The sequence below is a fragment of the Balaenoptera physalus genome (assembly GCF_965194825.1).
Source record: "Balaenoptera physalus genome assembly, chromosome: 1".
NCBI classification, from domain to species: Eukaryota; Metazoa; Chordata; class Mammalia; order Artiodactyla; family Balaenopteridae; genus Balaenoptera; species Balaenoptera physalus.
In genome coordinates this window covers 140793465-140813405 of record NC_138882.1, presented here as the reverse complement: position 1 = coordinate 140813405, position 19941 = coordinate 140793465, and the positions used below count along the sequence as shown (strand labels likewise).

The window sequence follows — 19941 nt, the reverse complement described above, 5'->3', positions numbered from 1 at the left end:
CTGCTGATGTATTAATCTCCTCTTTTCTCTCCATCTGTGGCTTTTGAGGCAGCGGTCTTCTTGTCTAGACAAACTGGGCCAGGTCCAAGGAAGAGTGACCCCGCTGGTGAAGCAACTGTGTCCTTGGAAGCACAGTTGACAATGTTGATATAATTGTGTACTGGGTGAGAGGCTGGACTAAAGAGTCTCTTCAAATCTCTTAAAACGCCACCTCCTTTGAGATGATACGTATCAAAACAAAACTGTTGAACTTTCGCTTTGGAACCCAGCACACCCTTTGAATACCTAGCCCCTTTGCTTATGCAATCAGTTCATTTTAGTAGTTCTTATATAAGATCCAGAAAATCAATATTCATGTGAATAATCACGTGGACCTTGAGTTTTAGGAGTGTTTCTCCAGGGTTATAGAGCTTCTCTACCTGCGTTAATGGAATTTCATTAATGACATTTATCATCCAAGATACACATTTTAACACAAGTTTTTAAAAATCTAACTTCAGATTGCGTTTATTTGCAGGTAACTCTTAGAAACTTAATGAATCTTCTCAGTATCTGAAACCCCAGATAGCTTATTTAGAGGTTCAAGATTTTTCTTTTTCGTTACTTCTGGATTAAATTCACTTAAAAATAGTCTTAGTGGGCTTCCCTGGTGGCGCAGTGGTTGGGAATCCGCCTGCCAATGCAGGGGACACAGGTTCGTGCCCCGGTCCGGGAAGATCCCACATGCCGCAGAGCGACTAGGCCCGTGAGCCACAATTACTGAGCCTGCGCGTCTGGAGCCTGTGCTCCGCAACGGGAGGGGCCGCGACAGTGAGAGGCCCGCGCACCGCGATGAGAAGTGGCCCCCGCTCGCCGCAACTGGAGAGAGCCCTTGCACAGAAACGAAGACCCAACACAGACAAAAATAAATAAATTTAAAAAAAATAGTCTTAGTGACTATATATAAATGAGTCGGTACATTTTCCTATTATTTTCTTGTAGATTGTTGTTTGCCCTGGCAAATGAGTCACTGATTACACTAGTGTTTATTGATCAGCTACTAGCCAGAGTACTAGCATTGTTCTAGCTCTAGTACCAGCATTGCACTCCCACTGGAAATCAAGAAAGACCTTGGCCTCATCTATATTACAACCTGGAAGGTGCAAGCTCTGTGTCATTTATCATGAGAGGAACTGTGGTACATTATTTACAATCTTTTTGACAGCTTTGGAAAATGTTTTATTATTTCTTTTTTTTCTTCAGATAGGAAACCTGGGACTCAGACAAATCGCACAATTTGTGCAAGTTCACACATTTAATAGTGACAGAGCAACGATTCAAATCTAGATCTTTCCTACTCCACAGCCATTCTTTCTCCTTCACTACTGTCTATTTTTGTTCTTGGTCATTGGTTTTCAGACAGGATAATTTAAAGAATTGTTTCAGGGCTTCCCTGGTGGCGCAGTGGTTGAGAGTCTGCCTGCCAATGCAGGGGACACGGGTTCGAGCCCTGGTCTGGGAGGATCCCACATGCCGCGGAGCAACTGGGCCCGTGAGCCACAACTGCTGAGCCTGAGCATCTGGAGCCTCTGCTCCGCAGCAAGAGAGGCCGCGATAGTGAGAGGCCCGCGCACCGCGATGAAGAGTGGCTCCCACTCGCCGCAACTGGAGAAAGCCCTCACACAGAAACGAAGACCCAACACAGCCAAAAATAAACATAATAAATAAATAATAAATAAAAATTAAAAAAAAAAAAAGAATTGTTTCACATATCACATCAGAGCTCAAGTCTGAATTTTTGTCATTCTAGTCTGAATTTTGTCAAATCTATTTTCTGTATGATTTTATCAATAGTACCTGAATCAAGTTCATTGGGGGAAAAGTTGGCTTGAAGGATTTTTTTTAAATCTCCTTAGAATTGATCTTGATTTCTAAAACCTTCTAGATGCAGATGTTGGTTTCACCCACACTGCTCTGAAGTGATTTTTAAAAAAATACTTAAATTGCAGTTTTACTGTTTATGAGCTGACCTATTTTGTACACAGTATGAAGCATACTTTTGTTGGTTAGTTTTCTGGATTGAATAACCACCAAATAAATACTGCTAATTCTCTTCTATTGTTTCAGATTTGATGGGAACTTTAATACCAATGTATCTAGAACAATTAGTTGTGATCGACTGTCTACTACTGTTAATAGCCGTGCCTTCAATCCAGGACGAGACTTAAATTCAGGTCAGTAATCTCTTGGTTTTGTAAAGGTGAGCTATATTCTACCACATTCAAGTTGAATAAACTTACTGCTTTAGCGACTTTCTTTAAGTTTTGAAGGAAAAATATGTACTTAAAATTAGGTATTTCTTTCTAGCAAGTTGACACTCAAAAGAAGGAAAGGAAGAAGAAAATCGAGTGGACGTGTATTGAGCATTTACTACACATCTATGTATGCGAAGTATGCCATGTGATTTGCTAGATTCTTTAATCCATTATCTCATTTGTTAGCAGTTTTGCATTTGTTATTTTAAAGGTTACTTTAGAGACCCATTTGTCTCTGCACTTAGGAAGTGTTGAATTCATTTGTATTCCCTATCTATAATATTTAATTTGGGAGGTGGGATTGAAGAATGATGAAGGAGCTTTTCTGCTACTGAACAGTGCCATGATGCTATACAGTCGTCCCTCAGTATCTGCAGGCACTTGGTTCCAAGGAGCCCCCAAGGATACCAAAATCTACAGATGCTCAAGTCCCTTATATAAAATGGTGAGCTATAATGATTACAGTTGGCGCTTAGTATCTGCGAGTTTCGCATCTGTGGATATGGACAACTGACTGTATGTTGAGGTTGAACTTTCTTCCTGGTCTTTTTAGAACCCAGTCATATGCAGTAGTAATAACTATTAAGGCACCTGTACACATGGTTATATATAGCTTCAAAGTGACACCGTGTCTCTGCTTTCTTGCCCTGGAGTTCCAGTCTACATTTCTCACTCTGTTTGTCTTGTTATGTACACTTGTTGAGTGATGGGCCTCAGAACCTAAAGGCTTCACCTTTTAAAAGCTGAAGTGCCTTTAGAAATCACCAGCCTCAATCCTAGAATTTTACCAAGGAATAATCTGAGGCTCAGGAGGGTCCTAAGACTTCCCTCATTACTAGAGAGATAAAGGATTTAACCCTTAAACATGAAGAACTGTATTTCCCAGATTCCAGGCCTCCTGGAGACATGTAAAAGCCAAGAGAAAAGCCAGAGGGCTAGAATATTTACTTTGAGAGGCCCAACCAGTATTGGTTCAGGGGAAGAATTGTAGCCTTTGGGCATTGTATACACAAACCAGGTAATCTATTAGGTCTGGAAAGAAAGAACTGTAAGCTTTATATTGCTTAAGGATAATAAAACTATAGCTGCTATCTAAATGACCTGACCTAAATCTGCCAGGCACTTATCGCCTAGACCAATATATAATGAATTCAGTCATTTTTTTAAAAATTGGTCAGAGAATCTTGAGACCTTCTGGAGCAGGTGGGGGTTATTTACTATTAGAAAAGAAGCTCAGTGAAAATATTTTTCATAAAAAATAATTGAAGAGAGTAGAGAAGGACCTGGAATGGGTGGAGAAAATGAATTATGGGAGATTCCAAAGCTGGAACAGGGCACAGAGCTGGAACTTGAGTCTTTTGACTGTCAGATTCAGTACTTGCCCTCTTTGCCTCAGCTGTGCCCAGCATAGGGTGTGTGAGAATAAGAGAAGAGTCGGGAAGGACTTCCAAGATATCCGACCTTATCAACAAGAAGGACAGAGTTGCCATTGATTGTGATGGGGAAGTGGAGGAAGAGCAGGTTTGTGTGGGATGCATGGAATCAACTTTTCAGTTTTAGAAAAGTTAAGTTAGTTATCTAAGCGAAAATGTCTCATAGACAGTGGGATATACAAGTCTAGAGTCCAGAGAATGGACTAGACTGGAGATTTATAAATGAGATTCATCGTGTATAGGTAGTACTTAAATCATGAGACTCAATAAGATCATATAGCAAGTGGCTATGAATAAAAAAGAGAAGAGGTCCAGGGACTGAGTCTTGGGACACTTCACCACTTAGAGGTCACTGACACGAGAAGGAAGCAGTCGCAAAATCTGAGATGGCAGTCAGTCTAGTGGGAGAAACAGGAGAGCCATCTCCCTGAGGCCAAATGACGAAAGTGTTTCAAGAAGGAGGGAGAGATCAGCTGTGCTAATAAGTTGGCCCACTAAGACGAGGGCTAAGAAAACTGACCACTGAATTTAGCAATATAGAGGTTATTGGTGAACTTGACGAGGTTTGTTTGGTGGGACAGTAGAATAGAATGAAAGGCTAATACTTATTAGTTCAAGCTTTTAAGAATGCAGGAAAGGAGATGGAGACAGTAAGTACATGAACTCCAAAGGTCTGCTGAAAGGGAAGCTGGAGGGCCACATGGAGTCAAGAGAATATTTTTATTTTTTTTAAATAAATAAACAAATTTATTTATTTATTTGTTTATTTATTTTTGGCCGCGTTGGGTCTTCATTGCTGTGCACGGGCTTTCTCTAGTTGTGGCGAACGGGGACTACTCTTTGTTGCGGTGCGTGGGCTTCTCACTGCGGTGGCTTCTCTTGGTGAGGAACACGGGCTCTAGGCGCGCGGGCTCAGTAGTCGTGGCTTGCGGGCTCTAGAGCACAGGCTCAGTAGTTGTGGTGCACGCACTTAGTTGCTCTGCAGCACGTGGGATCTTCCCGGACCAGGGCTCGAACGTGTGTCCCCTGCATTGGCAGGTGGATTCTTAACCACTGCACCACCAGGGAAGCCCCAAGAGAATATTTTTAAATTGAGAGAAATTATGGCAAGGTCATATGCCAAAGGGAAGGATCCAGTAGAGAAAAGTGAGGAGTGAAAAGAGACAATTGCTGGAGTCTTTTCCTTGATTAGGCAAGAGATGGTGGGATTCCAAGTAGAGGATGTAGAAGCACAGGGCATTCATTCTTAATGAGAGGAGGGAAGAAAGAGAGGGCATGTGGAGATGCCCGTAACGACTGACGTGATGTCGGGAACTTGGGGACATGCCCTTCGTAGTGACTGCGTTCTCTCAGAGAAGTAGGAAGCAAAACCATCAGCTGAGAGTGAGGCCAGTGGTGGGGGTGGGACGGGGACGGGGAAGCACTGAAGACCTGGTAGTTATACTAAGAGTTCTCTATTGTGACAGAGGTTTAGGGTAGAACTCAGCTGCGCAAATAATTGGGAATCCCAACAATATGCTATTTTATTACAGTCTTTATTTGTCAAGGGAGAGGTGGGGAGGAAGAGGATGGTGAGGGCAGAGGTATGTAGTTAAAGCTCAGATCTTGAGTTTTGCTGTTTCCAAGAGCACGTCTCAAGTCTAACGTCCTACCTGATAAGAGTTGTTCTCGGCACAGTTGACGTAGCTAGATTTACAAGCCATTTTTGGCAATATTCAGGTATCTGAGAACTGACTTGCTTGTATTTGAAGTTTTGTGACATTCTACCAGGCAGTGGCTGCATCCCAAAGTCCACATTCTTGAGCAGTCATTTGTAATACGAGAGGAGTGGGAGATGGTGGAGGGTGACCTCAGAGCTCCCCCTTTCCCTCCTCTCCAGCTCATGCCCCTTTTCAGAGCAGAATTAATGTGCTTCGTAGGCTATCACATGTCTGATATTTACATCTGTAAGATGTCCAGCCTTAGACTGTATATAATCCATCAATGGGTCCCTAATTGATAACACAGTTTCAGATTGCCTCTCAGACTAGCTGGAAACAGACTCGCACAAATTGTAAACCATTCTTAGCTTCATTATCCAAAACTAGGTCATGTGTCCATCCATCCAACACACATGTGTATTCTTCTTCTTAAAACCATCCCTGCCAGATCTCTACTTTCCAAATTGACTCCTTGCCCCTGAATCCATTCAAATAACTAACGTTTGACAGTGCATGTGTTACATGATGGTGCTGGTCATGTTTTGCTCAGGGTCTTTCCTGCTTTTATCTCTAGTTTCTCACTTTCTCTCTCTCTCTCTCTCTCTTTTAAAATTCCTGCTGAGCTATTTTCTTGTGCGTAGCCTGATCCCTAAAGAGAGTTTATTTGAAGAGTCCAAGGAAAGTTGCCTCTTGCTCTCTTGAGTTACACAGTTGAGGTGAGAGTGGAAGTGGGAGTTAGTCTTTCTCGCCAGAAGAAAAGGTGTCTGGACTTTCTTTATTGTATTTGATTTAAAGAGCATTTGAAGTTGCAAACTTCGATCTTGGTCACATTGCCGTCTTCATTGAGAAACAGGATTCACGGGGTGAAAGAGGCGTTTATAAGTCACGTTACAGCAGGAAATGCTGCAGGAGGTACAGGTGGGCACTGGCGACTACGGACTGTGCTGTTAATTTCAGTGGATTCATTGCTTCCTTCTGTGAACGACAAAGATTGGCTCTGTGCTATAGGTTTTTCACTTTTCTTTAAAATAGCTTGAAAATTATCTATTAAAAATGCTAATACCAGACTTCCCTGGTGGCACAGTGGTTGAGAATCTGCCTGCCAATGCAGGGGACACGGGTTCGAGCCCTGGTCTGGGAAGATCCCACATGCCGCGGAGCAACTAGGCCCGTGAGTCACAATTACTGAGCCTGCGCATCTGAAGCCTGTGCTCCGCAACAAGAGAGGCCACGATGGTGAGAGGCCCGCGCACCGCGATGAAGAGTGGCCCCCACTTGCCGCAACTAGAGAAAAGCCCTCACACAGAAGCGAAGACCCAACACAGCCAAAAATAAATAAATAAATAAATAAAATTAAAAAACAAAAATGCTAATACCAATGCAGTGTAAAGCTGTGTTCTACCTATAATAAAAGAATAAAAATCAACAAAACTAGGAATTTCTAGGGTTTTTTTTAATGCCAATTATTCCAGCTTCATGATTGCATTAGCATTATAAAAGATTGGTAATTATTTTTATAACATCTAAAAAACTATTCAGTCACTGAGAAATCTAGATTCTTGAGGTTATATGGTTCCGTTTACATTCATGTATGTGGGTGTACGTATGTATATACACAAAATTAAGTACACAAACAGAGGGCCCTTTTCTTCACCTTGCTTCCCCTTCAAGCTCTATTCCTATACTGCGAGCTACTTTGAAGTCTCATAGTTTCTCACAACAACCCTGTTACACTGATTTCAGAAGATTTTATTAGCCACATCTATTCATTATGGAAAGAGTATATATATACTCTTTCCATAATACCTATGATCGTAATGGATACAGCCTGGTTGTTTATTGTTTGTTTGTTTTTTACTTAGCAAATGTATTCTGGACATTCTTCTGTGTCTATGTAAATAAATATACATCTCTATCATTGTACCGGTGTATAATTGTGTAACATTGTTGAATTAGCCCATCTATTCCAGTTCAACATTTAGACTGTCCCAGTTTTTCACTATATCATTGTTCCCTGGAGGATCTCAAGGGACCCCTCCACAGTTTCACTTGACCGCTATGTAACATTTGGCATGTAAGGTTCTTTTCTGAAACTCTGTAATCCTTAGTTCCTATAAAATTGTCCTGCCATTTATCCCCGGACTTCTCTGCCCAGTCCTTTTCATCCTTCTTCTTGAGCTCCTTTTCCCTAAAGTGGATGTCCCCACATGTCCTCCCTTCACCACCTCCCTCTGCTCACTGAGTGTCATCTCCCTGAATGTTCTTGATTTATGCAGCACTCCCACTCCTACCACATGCTACTCAATTCTAAATCTCTGTCTCCAGCCCTGACCTGTTTCTGAGTTTATTTATTGAGGAACCAACTTCAGGGGACACATCTCTCTGTGATTATCCTGTAGCTACCTCAAACATTAAAACAATCAAACAAACAAGAACACTTTCCTCTAAACTTACTCCCCAATCTGGGTACCCCTCTCCTGGTTACACTGGGAATTCTTCCTTGCCTTTTTCTACCCAGTTACTTCAGGATTTAACAGTTTTGACCAAATGAGAGTGTGAGAGAATGAATATTTGCCAAGTATTTACCATGTACAAGACACCTGGCTAGGCATTTACCTGTGTGTCCCTCTTCCTTCTCATCACATCCAGTGGTAATGTAGGTCTCGTTATCCTTTTTTAAAAATATTTATTTATTTATTTGGTTGTGCCGGGTCTTAGTTGTGGCAGATGGGCTCCTTAGTTGCGGCACGTGGGCTCCTTAATTGTGGCAGGCGGGCTCCTTAGTTGAGTCTCAAGGGCTCCTTAGTGTGGCATGCGAGCTCTTAGTTGCAGCATGCATGTGGGATCTAGTTCCCTGACCATGTATCAAACCCGGCCCCACTGCATTGGGAGGGCAGAGTCTTAACCACTGCGCCACCAGGGAGGTCCCTCGTTACCCTTTTCATTGAAGGGAAACTTGGTTTAGATTCCATAGTTCAAAGGTGTGTCTTGAATCCCCTTTGTTTTCTCCACTCCAATACCATAAACTTAAATCTTCATTGCCTTTCTAGAAGATGAATTAACGTAGAAACCTCCCAAAAGTTTTCCCTTCTCCTATTCTTTCTCATTTTCAATATATCCTACACACTGTAGGTATTCTGAAAATATCTGCTCTATAACTCCATTTCTCAAAAACCTCTGATAGTTTACCTCTAAGATAAAGGTGGAAGCCTTTAAAATTCATCTTCCGCTCCTCTTCCTCTTCCTTAAGCCCTCTGAGCTGTATCCTCAGGGAATCCCTTTCATTGCTTCAAATCTCCAGTTTCTATTACTCCCATACTTTGCTCTTGTTCAGTAAGAATTCCTTGTCTGTTGTAGCAGGTTGGGTTTACCAGGAGGCAGCCTCTGAGATGGAGGTTGGCAGTCTGTGGGGAAAGGGCAGGAAGCAGGACTGAGCAGTGGGAGAAGATGGGCTGAGATACAGCCTCGGTGGAGTCCTCAGCCACCCCCAGGGGAGCTTAGAGGCTGGGGTGACCCTTCAGGGTTGTGTTGGCCCAGCTACAACTCTTCATTACTTTATTCTATGGTACATTCTTATTATAGAATTTTAATTTTTTTTATATTGAACATCTGTTTGATGCTCTATTCCTTTTAATTTATTTTTTGTATGCCAAGAGCTCAATCCAGTACCTTACCCATAGCAGGTACACAGTAAATGCTTATTGAATGAGTAAATGAATGAATAGAACTAGGATTTCCTTTGTACTTTTGTTGTCTCATCTTTGTAATGGAATAACCGAGACTTTTGGAAGGACCTTAGTGAAGGGAAGAATGTAGTCGTGATGTGCTATAAGTCAGCCCTGGCTTTCGTAGCTTAACAGCAAATCAGCACATATAAATGTCTCAGGTATAGGGAGACTATATAGAGACAGACTATCCGGATGAATAGTATTATCTACCTGAAACTAACTATGGTGATTTCAAACGTGCAATGCACACAAGAAAATCAGTCCATTGTTCCTTGGTACCTCATGCACTGCTACATACTTTTGTCTTAGTCTTACCATGGATACCAAGGAAAAATGTTTACTCAATATTATAGATGAGAAACAAGCCTAGCTACCTAAACTAGATAGGATCTATTAACCGACCTACCTAAAGTCAAACAACCAATTGTTGGTATTGATGTGACTAAACATACGTGTCCTGACTCCTTGTCCGATGTGCTCCTTACAACAGACTGCTTAAGATGAAGGGGTTTCTCCCCATTACTGTATTCTACCTAATAACACTTCAAACTCTTTTGACCAAACCTATAATCTTCTCTCTTCCCACCCAAACCTCCTCCCCAGCCCGTGTTCCATATGTTAGTTAGCAGCAGCTTCATTTTGCTCCTCACCAAAGCTTGAGACCAGAACCAACCCTGACTCTATCTCTCTCTCTCATAACAAGCTTCTCTCAGGTGACAACTTTACCGTAGTTACTGTGGCACACACCAGGGTAATTAAGACAGAATTTCTCCCCTCAGAGAGCTCACAACCTTGTCCTATGTGTGTTGAGGGCACTGGGAATGAGGAGAAAAATCAACAGACAAATATGGTCGTGATGCAGTGCTAAATGCTGTCATGATAAAGGTAAGCCTGGGGCACTTGACCCAAATTGTGAGGTTGAGTCTTAAAAGACAATAGGAATTAGGTGACGTGCTTGTGGCAAACACTTCCCATTTCAGAATCTGTGAAACGTGCCGACCACTGTGGAGGAGGGAATAAGTAACAGAAAATGAAGGTAGCACTAAGCCAGATTTTAATGGGCCTTGTATATCAGTCTGAGGAGTTTGCTTTGGGTTTGGTTTGGTTTTTGTTTTGATTTGTTTCTTAGCTTGAAGTCAAGCAGCTGACAGACTTTAAGCAGGGCAGGCAAGAGAGCTTTGTGAAGAATGGATAGAAGAGTAGTTAGCCTGGGAAAAGAGAAAACTGGAAGTAGAATAGGTCATCCAAAAGTGGGAGGGGTCTTGGAGAGGGGCCGTGGCCTAAGCAAGCATGGCCTCATCCAAGATGAGTGGTTAATGGGATGGCAAGAAGCAGAGAATCGGTGGAGACCACTCTCCACGGCAGAGAAAGTTGAAAGGTCACTGATTGATTGGTAGAGAAAAGGTGAAAGGTTGATTGGCAGAGAAAAGGTGAAAGGTCACTGATAGCTTAGGAAGGGGTAGGATTTAGGGAGGGTTCTGCAGATAATAGTTTTTTAAGTTAGAGCAACTTGAAAATATTTATATGCTGAAGACAGAGAGAGAGAAAGTCTAAGAAGCAAGTGAAGCTAAGGAAACGGACAGGACAATGGAGTTTAACATCTTGGTTGAGTTGTCCCAAACCTGGCTGATCATCAGGGTCACCTGATGTGCTTTGTCAAAAATGCCTATTCTTTGGCCCCCAACCCAGACCTAGTGAATCAGAATGTTGGCTTGGTAAAGCTTGGGAATCTGTAGGCTTCAAAAGCTGATGGCGATGATCAGCCAGGCTTGAGAACTCCACCTCTGTTAATTTTCTCTTATTCTTTCCATGAGTGTTTGGAAACTACCTTGACCTTTGGGTCCTCTGGGAATGGTCTCTGAGAAAGGAAGAGGGTAGAGCAGTGTGGATCCTGTGCTGATTTTGGATTGCCCCCAGAAATTTGTTCTGGGTTGTCTGAGCCCACGAGCAAGCTGCCTCAACAGAATCAACTGGACTGGTTGATTTACATGATGTAATTAGCTTAGAATGCACATGATGAACTGCGAGCTTGGAACAGAATCAGAGATTTGTGGATGTCCTCTCCTTAGTATTAGACTAAAGTAAATACAATGAGATGGCTGGCTCAGCTGCCATTAACCTCACTTGGGCAGTGGGCTTTAGTGGAAGAATCAGAGGACTTGTGTGGCCTGGATCCTCTTCCAGGCCCAAAGCTTAAGTAACTCCTCCCTTTGAGCCAGAATATCCTTAGCTATAAAATGATAATAACAGTATCGCTTTGGTAAACCTCCACATTCTGGTTCTTGCTAGCTGTTAAATACTTGGGGAAAATTAACCTCTATATACCTTGGTTTCCTGAATTATAAATAAAACCCACCTCATAGAGTTGCTGTAAGAATTAACTGAGATAATATAAATAAAAGACCTTGCAAAGTGCCTGGTACGTGGTCAAACACTCAATATGCTTGCCCCTTCTGGAACAACATACACAGTATCCATGAAATATGGCCCCTCCAGAATACGTGGTAAAACGATACTCAGGATGTGAGCAAGGTGTAGGAATTGGAAAGGTGCGATAGGGTATAACGCCAGAAATTTTGTTTGGAGTCCTCAGGATGTTAATTTATTTTACTTCCCTCCAAAAGGATTGCAGTTGCACAGAGTATTACTGAAAGGTGCTACGTAATTTCTGGTCTGTTAGGAAAGTATGTGTGTTTTTGTGTGTCTGCACCTCTGTGTGCTTAGGACAGCTCCTGTATTTTACATTTGGCAAGCTGTGGGAAGTAGATAGCTCTGTGTGCTTTGCTGAGCGGTGTTGGGCTGGGCATCGGGAAGCCCAGAGTTCCTCGAAGTGGGAGCACAGGCTTTCTGTTACAGGACATTTTCCCTTTGTCCCTACCTCCGCTGGATAATGCTATTGAGAAAGTCACAGCCCAAATACAGGCAGTTCATAATCCATCTCTTTCTCATTGGCCTGGTGGGTTAAGCATTAAAGAAGGCAGGCAAGGACTTTGGGGACGTGGTTGGTTTTGTTTTGACTGGAGAGGCCAATGACATAAGAACTAGTCAGATGTAGATGATAAAATTGGAAGGAAAATATTTGGGGACCGTGGAATCTGGGACCCATATGTTAGAATTATCCACAGACAGTTCAGTACAGTGTGTGCAGGCGGATCTTGAGACCCAATAGACAGGAATGCCTAGAAAGAGGAAAGGCACAGATTTTCAGCTGCTTACCTGATGACAGTTTGTCAAAGAAAAAATAAGCCAATGGGTATGGCAAAATTCTTGGTCTTCACTTATAATGAGCATAGGACGTATAAGTGAGAAATAGTCAGTTGTTGAAGGGAACGGAGAGGGTTGCCTTTAAAGAACCAGGAGCCATCACAGGGAACTCCACATCCTTTAAAGGCCAACATTAAGTTTTCTCCATCATTCTCATTTAAATGTTTTTGGTACTGTTTGGACATTTTGCAAAGTATTGAATCACTATTAATAATCTCATAGTACTGACCTACAGCTTCTAAGCGAATAGGAAGTGAGAATGCTCTTCCTTTTTTCTTTCATAAACTTGATAAAAGCTCTTTCTCTCTAGTTGTAAGTCCATGCACTTCCTTCCTATTGACCTTCATTCTTTGCCCTCTTACCACTTTTCTCTGGGTTTCTACAGGATCTTTGGAAACACATTGTCCAAATCTATTACTTTACAGATGAGGAGATTGTGAAATCACATGCCTCAGCCAACATCATCATTCACTGATTCACCCAGCAAATACTGACTGAGTGCTTCCTAAAAACTGGGCTTATGCCAGGGCCAGGGAATGTGATGAACAAAATTGACTTGGCCCCTGCCCTCCTGGGACTGACAGCTCCTCTGCGTGAGAGACACGAAACAAATAGCGGCAGAAATAAATACACCGAACTTACCAACTTTTGCCATCTATGGCAAAAATTTCCTATGAAGGAACATACTGGATGCTCTGAGGGAGGATAATAATGGAGAGTGGTCAGGGAAGGTCTCTCTGAGAAGGTGAGGAGTTATTCCATTGCAAAAAGATTGGCATATTTACAGAACTAAAAAGAAGTAGCTCTCGATGTACAATATAGTGAGTTGAAAAGGGGAAAGGTGAGGCAGGGGAGTAGGAAGGGACCAGATGGTACAGGGCCTGATGGGGTTGGATTTAATACTAGGCGTGATTATGTGGGAAACCTTTGAACAGTTTTAAGCAAATCAGTGGTGGGATTTGATTTCCATTTTAGAAAGGTGCCTTTGGATACTGGATAGAAAGTTAAAGTGAAGGTCAGAGAGCTTGCCAGTCAGAGATGGCACTTTAACCCACGGCTGCTTATTCCCCAGCCCGTCTGATTTACCAGGGTATCCCTTCGAGTTCCTAAGAGCCAACCTGAATTAAGTAAAAAGTGCAAAATAGCCCTGGGCCCGTGTCCAAATGGCTTTCTTATGCCTGCTCAATTTGACAGTGAAAGAAAAAGACACATCAGGCTCACATCTCTAACCAGTTGAGCACCTACAAAATAATTAAGAGGTGTCAGCGCTATAGTTTCTCTCTCAAATAAAAACTCCCTTTATTATCTAAAATACACTATTGTTTGACCTCACGCACAGTTCTGAGTGCTGTAATTACCGTCGACTCTACCTTCCAAGCTGTAGCTTGTGTCTCTGCCATTTTCCAGGTAGACCAGCCTGTGGGGTCGATGGTAAAGCCCATGACATTGGACTCCCAGCTGATGTGTGCCAGTTTTAGCAGTCCATCAGTTTGTTTTTTCTCACAAGATTAAATGCTCACTTTAGCCTTATGTCTTATTTCAATTTTGAAATCGTTCCTTAAGGAGTCAAGTGTCTCCTTAATTGTATTTATTTATACTGTATATTTACAAACCGATGCAGCTGATTATTCTGATTGAGAACCATCAACCTGTTTATATATTTATTCTTCCTCTCAAGAAGTACTCAGTGCGTTTTTTATCTATTCATTGCTAATTCATTCAGCATGTATCTATGAACATGTAGAAACACTATAGTGTTCTGGAAAGAGCCAGGACTTTGGAGGCAGACACCTAGGTCAAATCATGACTCTGCCCTTATGACTCTGAGCAAGTTAGTTCTTTATCTGTAAAATGGGTATAATAGCAAACTCATAGAGTATAAAACATCAAACTGTGTATAAAACTAGTTTGTATGCTGCTCAATAAATTTGCACTATTATCAAATCAACTTTATTGAGGAATAATTGACAGCTAATAAACTTCACATGTTTAGCATATACAGTTGATATGTTTTGACATGTATAGTCCCGTGAAATCATCCGACAAACAGGCTTTTTCTCTCTCCATTTACCTATTTTTGTACTGGTTGCATTGGCAGTAGTGTTGGGAGAAGGGAGGGTTTATCATTTTTAAACATATTTAGAATTATGATTGCTCTATATTGATTTATTTAATCATTGCTCTATATTTAATTTATGTTTAATTGGATTTGGCATTAGAGGAAAGTAAGATTTTAGAATTTATCAAACAAAAGTATCAAAACATTCAAGAAATAGTACTTCCATGCAGATCTTCCCAGCCTGTATGCTGCAGATATCACGCAGAGTGTGCGCCTTGATGTGAAAAGTACTGGGAATCTCTGCTTCAGGGGTGACAGACATGGCTCAGATATAGATCTCACCCTCAAGGATCTTTGAGTCTAGGGATGGAGGATCGAACAGTTTCCTGTTAGGACAGTAATTCTAGCTAGAAGGTGGGAAGAGGTAAAATGCTGGAGGATGTCAGAGGGTGTGATGAACTTCTGTCCTGGGGTTCGGGTTCAGCTTCAGTGAGGAAAAAAACATTCACTGCCTCCTTCACGTGTGTCTTGTCTGAGATCGGTGTGCAGAGCAGTTTAGACAGATACAGACCCTGCCCGTTAATAACTTAAAGCCTAGCACTGTGCATCGTGGGCTCACAGGTTGGGCGTCTGCCCAGCTTTTCTTCCCGGACAGCTTCCAGCATTTCTGAGGAAGGAGTGAGCGTGTGGGACCGCATCCCAAGTGATCCAGTGGTCAGGACGCCTAACTGACTCCTGTGAATGGGGGAAGGCCCCTCTGGGTTCTCTGCATAGATAGCAAGGCTGTCATCCACCTCCACCTCTAAGTCAGGAGGGACCCTGCCTGGGGTGCACACCACAGTGATAGATTGATGGCTTCTGGGCCCTGGGGTCCACATTACCATCATAGCTGTCATCTTCTGCTAGTGCTGAATAACAGATGAAATTTAATCAGATACCAAAGGAGTTCTCAGCAGGAGGGTTTGAGGAACCTTGCCCGATACTTAGGCTCTAGTGCTGGAAAGGAACCAGAACGATCTTTTGTGGGGAGACTAAATGTATCACGCACTATGTGAATTCTGATTTATTTTTAAAACATTCTTGCTCTCATTGGCTCCCCTTCTAATAGTCTCACTGCAGCCTGTTTATTGTTACAGATGTTACTTTTGAATGAGGTCACCGAGCTTTCCTTTCTCCCAAAGGCGGTGTTTGCCTTTTTATTGCTGGGTTGGCAGGGCTGCCTGGAGAAGAGTGCTAATAGGAGATCAAGGTTGAGCTTCAGACTCCCAGGAGACAAGGCGGAGAAAAACCCTCTTCCGTGTTTACATGCACTCACGTCAGCATTGGTCCCCGGAGAGAGAGTGGTCGCCTGAGTCCAGGTGATGACCTGGATAAGGCTGGCTGGCAGAGTGGAGAGAGGGGATAGACGTTGTGGTCATACACTGGCTTGACTCCCTTCTTGTCTGCTGTGAAACCTCAAGCGAGTCAACAACCCTCTCTCAGCCTGTTTCCTCCTCTGTAACTTGGGGTTAATAACTGTTGACTCCTAGGATTTGTGTGAGGCTACAGTGTGCTGTAGCTCCTCGCTGTGTGTTGGGCAGGGTAACTGCTGAACATTTTTGAAGGCCTCCACATAGTACATTTTACACAGCGTGGTTGGAGGACCACTGCCCAAACCGGGCTTGCCGCTGATGTTCGCAAATTCGCTTTGATTGAACACACCCACACGTTCTTTTATGGATGTCTGTGGCTGCTTCCGTACCACAAGGCAGTGTTGGGTAGTTGGAACAGAGACCATATGGTCTGCAGAGCCAGAATCACTGACCACCTGGCCCTTTACAGAAGCTTGCTGACCCCCAAGCCAGACTAAAGGATGGCCATGTGGACATATATACACTACCAAATGTAAAATAGATAGCTAGTGGGAAGCAGCCGCATAGCACAGGGAGATCAGCTCGGTGCTTTGTGACCACCTAGAGGGGTGGGATGGGGAGGGTGGGAGGGAGGGAGATGCAAGAGGGAAGAGATATGGGAACATATGTATATGTATAACTGATTCACTTTGTCATAAAGCAGAAACTAACACACCATTGTAAAGCAATTATACTCCAATAAAGATGTTTAAAAAGAAAAAAAAAGGATGGCCATGTGTTGGGGACTTCCCTGGTAGTCCAGTGGTTAAGACTCCACACTTCCACCGCAGGGGGTGTGGGTTTGATCCCTGGTCGGAGGACTAAGATTCCCACATGCTGCAAGGCGCAGCCAAAGGAAAAAAAAAAAAAAAAGAATGGCTCTGTGGCATTCAGAGCTTCATATATATATTTTTGCCAAATACACCTCATGCTTTCTTGTTTTGCTCCATTTCCCTCTATGTGATTCTTCTGATGTATTGCTTATTACAGGAGGGCTTGTTTTCTGCTCATCTTTGTATATCTTGCAACATGTAAAGCAGTACCCTACACATAGTAGTGTGCAATACATAAATGAGGTGGTGTGGAGCAGAGTGAAGGGGCATCAGAGAAGAGAGAAAGACTTCATGGAGTTTTGGGGACAGTATTGCACACAGTAAGGTGGCTGCCAGCCCAGCTGCAAACCAGTGGCAGGGATGCAGTACACTTAGGAAGGGAGGCAACACCGTCTGATGTGAAGAACACGGGAGCCAGGACACCCAGATTTGAATCCCAGCTCAGCCAGTTCCTGACAAGGCCTCAGCCAATTTGCTTAAGCTCTGTAAGCATATTTTCTCAACTCCAAAGTAGGGAATAATAATACCAGCTTCTGCTTTGTGACCACCTAGAGGGGTAGGATAGGGAGGGTGGGAGGGAGACGCAAGGGGGAGGAGATATGGGGATATATGTATATGTATAGCTGGTTCACTTTGTTATAAAGCAGAAACTAACACACCATTTTAAAGCAATTATACTCCAATAAAGATGTTAAAAAAATAATAATACCACCTTCATCCTAGGGTTGTTTTATGGATTAAATGAGATAACGTGAGGGAAGGCCTCTATTCCAGTGCTGCCATGTTGGAATCATTCTGTAAGCTATTCCTGAATGATTATGGTTCTCATTTTTCAAGTACTATGATGCTGTTTCCCTCATTGTGAAGTGAACAAGGTCAAGGTCACAGGTCTAGTCCCTCGGGAGACTAGCCTATTAATATTACTGTTTTCCACAGTTAGAGAACATACCCCAAGCCAGCAAGTATACACTGGCTTAACAGGGACCAGCCCAGTGAGGAGAGAGATTAATGCAAATGAATCATCTATGCTGGAAAAATAATCCACGACATATAGTGTCACCATACAATGTTAAGAGTGATTGCTTCACTTGACTGAAACATTCATTACATTTTCTATTCATGGGGTATTTTTTTAAGGGACAGAAAGAAAATGTTTAGTAGAAAATTTACAGCCTTATACCTACTGGGATTTCTTCATAGTACAAACCATTTATGCAAAACAGATGCCTGAGGCACAGTGCCTGCGTGCACCTGTGGATTTGTCGGTTATATGTCTTTTTCCCACTCCTCCAGTTCTTGCAGACAACCTGAAATCCAACCCTGGAATTAAGTGGCAGTATTTCAGTTCAGAAGAAGGAATTTTCACTGTTTTCCCAGCACACAAGTTCCGGTGTAAGGGCAGCTATGAGCATCGCAGTAGGTACGTTGACTTGCTTGCCAAAGTTTTAATTACTGCTTAAGAGTAATCTGTATAAAATATAGACTCCCCATTCATACACACAGCTCTGCCTCCAAACTGTGGTTTCAGAAACTTATCCTGAAATGATTTCATTATTTAACATATGTGGGTGTAGAAATGCCTGGGAAGGCAAATGATGAAGCCTGGAACTTTTTCAGAACTATCTAACAAGCCAAGTAAAACAAGGTATTTACTAAGAAATAAAAAATTTTGAAGCACCCAGTCTGTTTTGAGTTTCAGACACCTTCGTTGAGAGACAAATGATAATACCTTCTCTCAAGGGCAGCGCTAGAAGACTTTATAGCATATCTCAGAATAGAGTTTGTGATTCTCAGCTTTCCTTTCTGTGATAACATGCTTGGCCATCCTTTTGAAATGTACATGCAAATCTCAGCTACTAGCAGTTTGAAGGTTGTCCAGAAAACACTGGATCAAGGATCCTTAATATGCTGCTTTTCTCAGGAAATGACTTGAGATGCTACCACTTAGCTAGAAGGGCGGTAATGGTGAGATAAGTCGTATGACAACACTCATCAATTTACAGAACCCCTTAGGCAAAGACACTTCCCTTTTGAATCCCCACAGTTTCCCTTTTGCAGTGTTAGACGTTTGATGCCAGAACTTCTGGAACTAGTGCAAGATGCCTGCTTTTCATGCCACGTTTTTTGAGACTAAACCACCATTTTAGCTTCTTTCCATCTTTGTTTTAAATTACATCTATTCACTCAACTTACTGTGATAATCACTTCATGATGTATGTAAGTCAAATCATTATGCTGTACACCTTAAACTTATACAGTGCTGTATGTCAATTGCATCTCAATACAACTGGAAGAAAAAAATAAATAAATCGTATCTAAAATTTTCCCCAAGGAAAATACTACTTCTGTGCTCTTCCTAGAGGGACATTTGTATCATTTGTATGGTTTCTTCCGTTCCCTCCCTGGACAGCATGGTGAAGACTTGAGCATCTTGGAGACTGTTCCAGAATCCGTGACCTTGGGTTCTAGTCTGGCTCATCTCTCAGGAGAGGCCAAAGACACCATAAACCATCTAATTCTCATTTACTTCTAAGAAGATAGATTAGATGGCATTCTGCTTTTAATGAATCACCTGTGAGGGATGGTCCAAAAGGAAAAGCAGCACCTTGTCACAAATCAACATTCACCTACACTCGGGAGGTTTCACGAATCTGTACCCTAAATATGCATTAAATCAATCCTCAAGTCCCCGTTCCCTTGACTAAGTAATCTGAGTTCCTCTCCTCGTAGATTGCTGTCGCCGTCTCTTGACCTGTCCTCTCACCTCTGAGGCCTTTGCAAGGTCTCCACATCCTTTGAAGTGTGGAGTAGGTTTGCAGAACGTATCAGAAGGAGCCAATGCACACTATGAGGACCGCCCCAGATTGTACATATAATGCTGCTATTTATGTATCCCAGTGAAGCAGTTTTTAACAATTTATTGTGACAGTGTGAACACGTATTCTGCTCTTCATTTATGTTGAGTTGAATTGGAAAGGAGGGGGTATGTCATTTAAAAAAAAAAAAAAACCTACTCACCTAGCTTGGAGGACTTAAAAGTTCAGTATTCGACATGGTTGTCAGTGTTGGGATAGGCAGATTTCCTTATTTTCTGTTGCCTCTTTCGCTTCTGTAGCCACCGCTCTTGGATTTTTTTTATCCAATTTCCCTACTTGGCTGAATGGTATTGACTAGTGAAAATATAGTAGTGCTTTAGTATTAATGTAGGACTTTTGGCTTGAGAACAATTAGTGTAAACT

General features: G+C 42.3%; 1 protein-coding gene across 4 annotated transcripts in view; it reads left to right on the top strand.

The window, feature by feature from the left end:
- The window catches only part of CACHD1 (cache domain containing 1), a 234350-nt gene that overhangs the window by 138504 nt on the left and 75905 nt on the right, over positions 1 to 19941 (top strand). For all 4 annotated transcript variants that reach the window (XR_014261476.1, XM_082453325.1, XM_082453324.1 and 1 more), the window contains 2 exons: positions 2107 to 2213; positions 17996 to 18122. Coding sequence is in view for 3 of the 4 variants with exons in the window: in XM_082453325.1 (XP_082309451.1) it covers positions 2107 to 2213; positions 17996 to 18122 (234 nt within the window). In the remaining variant the exon portion in view is untranslated. The remainder of the gene's footprint in view (positions 1 to 2106; positions 2214 to 17995; positions 18123 to 19941) is intronic.